The sequence below is a fragment of the Tachysurus vachellii genome, chromosome 25 (assembly GCF_030014155.1).
Source record: "Tachysurus vachellii isolate PV-2020 chromosome 25, HZAU_Pvac_v1, whole genome shotgun sequence".
Classification (NCBI taxonomy): Eukaryota; Metazoa; Chordata; class Actinopteri; order Siluriformes; family Bagridae; genus Tachysurus; species Tachysurus vachellii.
The window spans coordinates 14852498-14860726 of record NC_083484.1 but is presented as its reverse complement, the minus strand read 5'-3'; the positions used below and the strand labels follow the sequence as shown (position 1 = coordinate 14860726).

Below are 8229 nucleotides of genomic sequence, written 5' to 3'. Positions count from 1 at the left end.
ACTCATCTTCTACCGCTTATCCGAACTACCTCGTGTCACGCATCTCATCTCAGGCATCATCGGGCATCAAGGCAGGATACACCCTGGATGGAGTGCCAACCCATCGCAGGGCACACACATACACACACTCATTCACTCACGTAATCACACACTACGGACAATTTTCCAGAGATGCCAATCAACCTACCATGCATGTCTTTGGACCGGGGGAGGAAACCGGAGTACCCGGAGGAAACCCCCGAGGCACAGGGAGAACATGCAAACTCCACACACACAAGGCGGAGGCGGGAATCGAACCCCCAACCCTGGAGGTGTGAGGCGAACGTGCTAACCACTAAGCCACCGTGCCCCCAATCAGTCAATTAATCAATGCAAATAAGTAGAAAAGGTTAAACCAGGGTTATGTTCATTATATATCAGTATATCAGTCTACTTTTTTATCTCTAATGCTAATGACAAACCTTAGTAATACGTATTAGCTCACTGCTCACAATTCATCACCGGCATCTTGAATAACAACCACCAAGAGAACAGATTAACTCACTCACTCGTTTATTTTTGATTGCAATAATCTTTTATGTGCACAAAACATAAAAAAATGCCATCGCGATTAGCTTTTTCTCTATTAAATACCACAACAGGTCAAGTATCCTGTACAACGCAGACATATTCATTTATTTACTATACTGTATAAAGCGACTCTCTTTAGTTCATAAAACTTGGCAGTACTGTAAAGTAGTGCAAGACTTTCTGTCACGTGCATGTAGTCTACTTTCTAGGTTAACTCACAAAGCTTTCAAGTTATTAAACGACCATAAAAAAAAGACTAAAGGAAAAGCGTATATATTGTGAGTTTGCTACTCGTTGTTACATAAATGAATATAAATGTTTTATTCGGAAAAAAAAACAACAAAAAAAAAAAAAAAACATATTATTGTAAATGCAAATAAAATAGCTTTTAGACAGAAATATTTTGTTTTAAAAAAAAAAGTTTACCCCAAAATACAAACGATGACTATGCCGATCATTGGCGTCAATCATCTACTAATAGTTTGCTTCTTTAGTTTAGTTTTGTACATTCAGCACGGAATTTCCGTTTATGTTCAAAAGCTCAAGAGTTCAGCAAGTGACGTTAAATCAACACGGCTGTGTGTACAGCAGGAACAGTAAACAAAGTAGAACTTCTTACCTTTTAATGAATTATACCGTATATATAAACATATGCCTTAAATCAATCGACTTTTGCTTAATCTAAATTATTCACAGTACAGCTGTTTTTCTATTCACTTTGCTTGAGACCGTTAGCTGATGAGATTATAGTTAACAAACAATACAATACGTTTTGTTCTGAGGACGAAAGTCGGTTGGCTTCGAGATGGAGCTACGATACAGCTATTTTTGGTTTCTTTGGTTCATTTTTATAGATAAGGGTGTCAGAAAACACGTCTGTTCGAGATGCTGAACAGATCCACAAAGAGATTGTGTATTGATTCAGACATACAGCTTGCATCTTGCTAAACTGGTGACTTTTCTTGGTTAGCATCGTAATTCAACTGCTTTCACACTTCCACACTGAAAAAGTGCTGTATGGAGCGCCTTTTGTGCTGATTAACAAACATCTCACATGCTGCACACGCTCTAACCAGAACGACGTTCATTCCAGCCGAAGAAAAAAACCTGAAAATGTAATATATGCTCTTTTTGTGGCATAATGATTGAAATACAAGTCAACAAACTCATGTGGCAATTCATTAAGACCACAATCACTTTGTAAGTTTTTACCAGTAAAAAAATTCCAATACCTGTAAAAATATCTTCTGTTAAATATTGATTGTTATATCTATTTTTTTTAATTACCCCGTTCATTTACAGTGTCTTTCCTTCTTCTTATATACCCCATTGTTTTTCAGCTTTTGGCCTTTTATTGCTTTACACCAGACACATTTCTACAAGCCTGCATTCTCAGTTCCTCTTATGTCTCTGTAACACCTCCCCAAAGCAAACAGCGACACTGAAAACCATCAGCAAATATCAAATGACTGTCGCATCCACATGTGACATTTATCTCAGCTCAAGTGTTGACCCTAGCTCTTCTTAAAAAAAAAAAATTCTATGATGACCACTCAACTTCAACACAGGACCACTAAAAAAAAAAATAAAAAAAAATTGTTGGGCCACCAACAATTTAAAAAACATACTCTATGCTTAGAGATCATAAATTACATACATTTAGACAAGAATTAATTGAAAAGGAACTAAAAGACATATTTTAGGAAAAACCGAAATAAAAAAAGTCTTTTTTTTTAAATACTCAGCAGTGTTAGCCAGAGTCTCTTTTAATTCTGAAGTGCTACAGGAAGCTCTGTTCTCTGCTCGTCCATTCGGCCTCCCTGGACCCTCAGCAGCAGGGAGAAGAAATCTTCATCATCCATAGGGCCTGGGGCTTTGCTACGCTGCTCCTCCAATCTGCCCTGTGCCTGGCAGTGGGGTAAAAGGGAGTGTGTAAATAGTATATTTAATCATGCTATCATTAGTGCATTAGTTAAATCGTGACATTTCTAACTGTCAAAGCTTCTGCTCTATGTCAGTCATGTTTATTTAAAGTAATGTTAAGATTCTAAAAGAAAGAAAGAAAGAAAGAAAGAAAGAAAGAAAGAAAGAAAGAAAAGAAAAAAGAACCTATACAGTTGTTCTTGGCTAATAAAATATTGAAGAAACAAACAAACAAACAAACTTATCCACTTGTACACGACCTGAGATTTTAAGGGTAAAAATGGAAAGAAGGCAGAAAGACAGAAAAAACTTGTACAAGACGTACCTGTGAGGATAAGATCATGTTGTAGAGCTCTTCCTTCTGCGCTGGTTTGGGAACAGTCTGGCCAAACTCTATGACCTTCCAGCTGCTTCTCCTCGATTTGGGTCTGGGCTGTGAGGAGTAAGATTCAGGGGCGCTGGAGGGACGGCGAGTCTCCTGAGGTAAACGCTCCGGAGACTCGGTGGAAGGCTTCTGAAAATCTGCACGCTGGTCATCCAACCGTCGAGCCTGCGAGACGGCCACCAGGTCAAAGAACTCCTCCTTCTGCAGCGACGTCATGGATGAGAAGACCACTGTTTCAAGTAAGAGGAAGAGTTTGTAAAAAAAAAAAAATTCCACTCTGTGGTAAGCTACAGTAAGCGTCCCTTTTATAGGAAGCGATAGAATAGGAAAAGTTCCTTTTTAATGAATGACATTAAGAATAGAAAGAAAAGAAACATTAGAAAGAAAGAAAGAAAGAAAGAAAGAAAGAAAGAAAGAAAGAAAGAAAGAAAGAAAGAAAGAAAGAAAACAAACACTGATTAACAGTAAAGATCTACAGAATTTGAGAACCATTGTAAAAGTACATAGTAATGATTCACAGTAATGAGCCTCAATTACTGATATTAATACTTTAGTAAATAGTAAGACAGGAGAACATTACAGTAATAATACAGTAAAAACCCGTACTAAAGTACATTAATGTGAAACTAGTAAAGAAATAGCAAGAGTAGAGTAAACATCCTTTAACACGGTAAAAGGTCTTGACTAGAATCATGATTACATTTGAACACTATAGTCAACTGTATAGTTACAGTAGTAATTGTACCAGTGTATAGTACTAACACTAGTAAAATGCGATTCTTATAAGATGCAGTAACATCATAGTAAATATTACAAAAATTTGAAATGTAAATCTCATATTATTACATTAAATACAAGTAAATATAAACTGAACTTTACAGTAAGTCACAAAAACAACACTAATGTATATAATACAACTAGAGTAACACAACAGAAGGGTTTAGACGATATCATAAAAGTCAAACAATTACACTAATGATACTGTCATAGTTCAAACAACAGTATTTTCTAGTAAAGCTCAATGAAATTCACAATACTTATAGTAAAAATAGTTCAAACGTAGCACGATACAGTCAGCTAGAGTAACACTATAGTAAATATTACTATAACTATACAGTTAGTTAGACAGTAAGATGCATAAAACTCTAGTAAACGTTAACACTGTGTAGTAAGTGTGATCATGTTATAGTTAAAATGATAATGAACATCTGCGAAATATAAATATTAAAGTAAATATTCCCTCTAAAATACTTTAAAGTGGAGAACAGGGCATGTTAGAGTAACAATATAGTAAATATTATATATTATAATATATAATACTACTACTATAATATTATAGTTAGAAAAGTATAGTCGAAGGCATAATCCGTATAGTTAACAGTAACGTTGTAACGTTGGCATCAAGGCAGGATACACCCTGGACGGAGTGCCAACCCATCACAGGGCACACACACACACACTCTCATTCACTCACACAATCACACACTACGGACAATTTTCCAGAGATGCCAATCAACCTACCATGCATGTCTTTGGACCGGGGGAGGAAACCGGAGTACCCGGAGGAAACCCCCGAGGCACGGGGAGAACATGCAAACTCCACACACACAAGGCGGAGGCGGGAATCGAACCCCCAACCCTGGAGGTGTGAGGCGAACGTGCTAACCACTAAGACACCGTGCCCCCCATTATGAAGTATGCCTTCTAAAATACTTTAAAGTACAACGAATGAGCATGTCCGAGTAACACTGTAGTAAACATTAGCAGAATATTACCAAGACCAAGACCTTAGAGATAGGTAGTATTGATTAGAGAAATATAGAATTACTTCAGTAAATCTATGGAGTGTGTAAACAATAACAATTATACTATCGAAAATGCTAACACAAAAGAAGAATATAGAAATATAGTAAGAATATTGTAAAACTCTAGAGTATGTTGAAGTTAAACTGTTTAACAATACTCAACTAGTGTATTGAGCTAGTTCTCGATAAATTAGCTTATAATAACATTAAAGCATGTACATAATATCAGTTACTATACCATATAAGATTGTAAATTATTATTTCGTTTACTATTTGTATACTTTGGGTCATATTTTTTTAATATAGATGATAATCTTTTTTATGTTTAGTCTTTTTATGTCTCTATATTTTTTTAAATTTCAAGTCACCTTGACTTCATATTATCTTTTTCTTTAGCTGCTATCCATTCGCCCGTAACTATGGAAATATGTTTATGTTGTCTTATCTTAACATTTTAGTGTTTAGTATTTTATGTGGGAACTTAACATTTGAATAAAAATATAGTAGATTTTTGTAATATGTTATGTAAATGTTGTAGTAACACAACAATAAACTATTCTATGGTATTAAACTAACGCTAATGTTATAAAATACTGCATGAGCCCCGGTGCTTGTATTTACCAAATGACTTAATAAAGAACTTTTTAGCATTAAGTACTAATGATGTACTTTATGACTTATTAAGAGTGATCGAACTGGAGTTATGAGATCGCTAGCTCTTTTAATTTAATCACCTTTCTGGCTGTGGCGTGGGGTTCCAGGCTCTGAGTGGCACCTTCGGCGTGGCTGCAGTGTGAAGGAGCAGCGCTGGTCGTTGAGTCGACGGCCCTCCTGCAAGGCGCAAAGTAGCTCGTAGAGAGCGTCAGGAGAATCTGGGGATAACCTGTGAACCTGGGGAATAGTCGCAAGGGTTCGATTTTACATTTAATTCCATTTTAATTCAATACAATTTTATCTGTATAGCGCTTTTAACAATGGACCTTGCCACAAAGCAAGTTTTACGACAATATATCAATTCAGGATATAGGTTTTAAATTTAAATTCTTAAATCAAAATTCTCATGTGGTCGATCTGGCAAGCTTCTTTATTTCAAGCTTCCGTCTATATTTTTCAGACCCTGAAATAGGCCCCACCCCTAAGTAGTACAAAGCAACTCACATGGCTTAGTATTAAGACTTGGGGTCAGGTTAAGAAAAGGACAAAACACTCGTTATTTTCTTTGTAATAGTAATTGCTTGAGCATCCGGCTGCCGGCACTTGAAATTTCAAACTGCTTCTTTAAACACATTTCAGTTTTCAGTAATTAGCAGTTTATTTGTAGAACGTTACCTTTTGCTGAGCATCGTCAGGGCTGAGTCGGTCTCTGGTTCGTAGTTTGACTACAGGCTGGGTATCAGAAAGAGATTGGTCTTTAGGCACCGCGTCTGTATTCGCCCTCTCCGTCCCCCCTCCAGCCTTCTCCAGCACTAATCCAGGTCCACTTTGGACTCTTTTCACGTCAACATTCTCATCGGTTTCCGTCTCTCCCTTGATCTTTCGGTTTTTGTATCCCAACCCTTCCTTTTGCTGGCTTTCCTCTTCCTCCTGAGTGGTGGTTACGTGCATGCTTTCACCTTCTTTCACATCATTTTTAGATTCTCTGCTACCTTCCGAGCTCTCTTTAATTCTGTTTTCCATGCCTTCCTTCTTCACTTTCAGAATGCTTTTCCCACTTGTAGAGATATGTGCGAAATTATCCAGCTCGTCCCCTTCCTCGAGGATGAACAGTGGCTCCAGCTGCTCGTCTGCTGGGAATTGACCTTTGACCTCTGCACAGTCCATGTCAGAATCTACTGGTATGTCCTTCAGTCATCCAGCGGATATGGGAACCCTAAGCTTAGGTTACGAGAGTTTAAGGAGTTATAATTTTTTAATACTCGACAGACTAATTAGGCTGTTTGATATTCGAGTACCTAAATATTTTGCATTAAGTTGCCAAGTTGCTCCATAAATAGAGTTCTAGTTATTTATTTACTTCATGAAGCACTGCTCTAGATCATACTAAAATGTCTTAATCTGGCAGGAGCAAGAAAAAAAAAAAAAACCTGACCGTTGCACAACCATTTCGTAATTCTTACACTTTACAAAAAGAGAGAATGAAAAGACAAAATCAGGTTAATTATTTACTTAATTGTTTTCCTAAGTGGTAATATAGTGTAGAATTATGATAAGTTTATTTTAACTGACTAAATGTAAGATTAAAACAATATAAAATCCCCTTGAGGGCCTCTTACCGTCTTCCAGACCCTGAAATGTTGAGATAAAGTCCTCTGGTCTGTATCTTGTAGACTGCCCTCATTGGCTTCGTCTCACACCGTTAAATGAAAATAGATGCTTCATAATAAATTCACACCTGAGTTTTCCTTCCGAGAACAAATCTAAATCGAAAGCTGAGCGCTGATGTGCAGCCAAGATCTAAGTTTCACACTCAAGCTTCTTTTTCTGACTTTCTTCCTGTTCCTTACTTTACCCCAACCCACTCCTAGTAACTTGGTCAATAACGTTTCAAAGCTCTAGTAACCTGAGTTTCGTGTTTCCGTGAGATATTCCCGAAAGCGTTAGACGGATAATTAATTCATAAGTTCACCTAAGGCTTCACACGAGGCTTTCAGAAAGAGCGTGAGGATTTATAAGCATGGAGTCTTTGGGTTGCTCATACTTGACAGCTCGACTGCAAGTTGAAACTAGCTGCCCGCTTGCTCGACACAAGCAAAAGAACTTGCGGTTTTGCACACTTCCTGTTGTCTGCCAGCAGAAACAAGAAGTGCACGGCTCTGTTTGAGAATGTGTGAGGATAGAACACAGGGGAATAAAAATGTGTCATGACAACCCTTATTTTAGACCAACTGAGTCTGCAACTATGACTTCTGCTGGCTCGATCATTTCAGTAAAGCCAACGTGAACTGATTTACAGTTCAATGCTGTATAATGCAAATGTTTTTTTGAGGCTCAGCTGTCATTAGAAAACTAATCAGGTTCTCATCAGATTCTTGTTTCTGATCGGTAAAAGGGTTTTAAGTTCTCTATAACAGCAGTTCCAGCTGTGATACGTATCACAGGTTAATATTAACGCTCTTGTTCTCATATGTTATCATTTATCTAATAGAAACTCATTTACAGAGACTTGGATTACACAGTGCAACAAACATTATAAGATAAATAATAAATGGATGATTGTTGATGGATTGTTGTTAATTAACAAGAAAAACAGCTGTAAATGGATAAAAAAAAGTATCATGTTGTTTTTTTTTTAACATGACACCATCTTGTTTATTATTTCCCCGTAAAATCCCCAAACGGTTTTATTCCTTACTTAGAAAACTGGACTTAAACAACATCGGTAACATAGATAACAGGGTTGAGTCACACCACACCAGGATTTCTCGATATTGTAAATACTACCTAGTTCAGCAGAACTCACAAGCTTCAACATGTGTCCTGAGTCTGATCATCTGGAAGGAAGGAGGAATACTTGTCCTATGTTCCCTGCAATTGCAATTCAGAATG

The 8229-nt window shown here is 37.1% G+C and overlaps 1 protein-coding gene across 2 annotated transcripts; it reads right to left on the bottom strand.

Annotated features, from left to right (window-relative positions):
- Positions 1–535: 535 nt before the first annotated feature.
- On the bottom strand, positions 536–7457 carry LOC132840421 (uncharacterized). Of its 2 annotated transcripts, none has more exons than XM_060862059.1 (5): positions 6957–7457; positions 6013–6553; positions 5418–5574; positions 2819–3108; positions 536–2477 (listed from the first exon to the last, which is right to left on the bottom strand). In XM_060862059.1, exons 2-5 carry the CDS (start codon positions 6502–6504, stop codon positions 2337–2339), a joined length of 1080 nt encoding a protein of 359 aa, XP_060718042.1. In that variant the 5' UTR covers positions 6505–6553; positions 6957–7457; the 3' UTR covers positions 536–2336. The 2 variants fall into 2 exon arrangements, with proteins under 2 accessions (XP_060718042.1, XP_060718041.1); XM_060862058.1 differs by having other exon boundaries at positions 6013–6558; positions 6957–7456.
- Positions 7458–8229: the final 772 nt, after the last annotated feature.

Bases quoted from the DNA above. Each gene is read 5' to 3' on its own strand.
- LOC132840421 (XM_060862059.1), bottom strand. From the start codon at position 6,504: ATGGACTGTGCAGAGGTCAAAGGTCAATTCCCAGCAGACGAGCAGCTG. The intron at 3,109-5,417 runs GTGATTAAATTA...TACTTGAAACAG, and splicing joins CCCACGCCACAGCCAGAAAG to TGGTCTTCTCATCCATGACG. The intron at 2,478-2,818 runs GTACGTCTTGTA...CCCCACTGCCAG, and splicing joins ACATGATCTTATCCTCACAG to GCACAGGGCAGATTGGAGGA.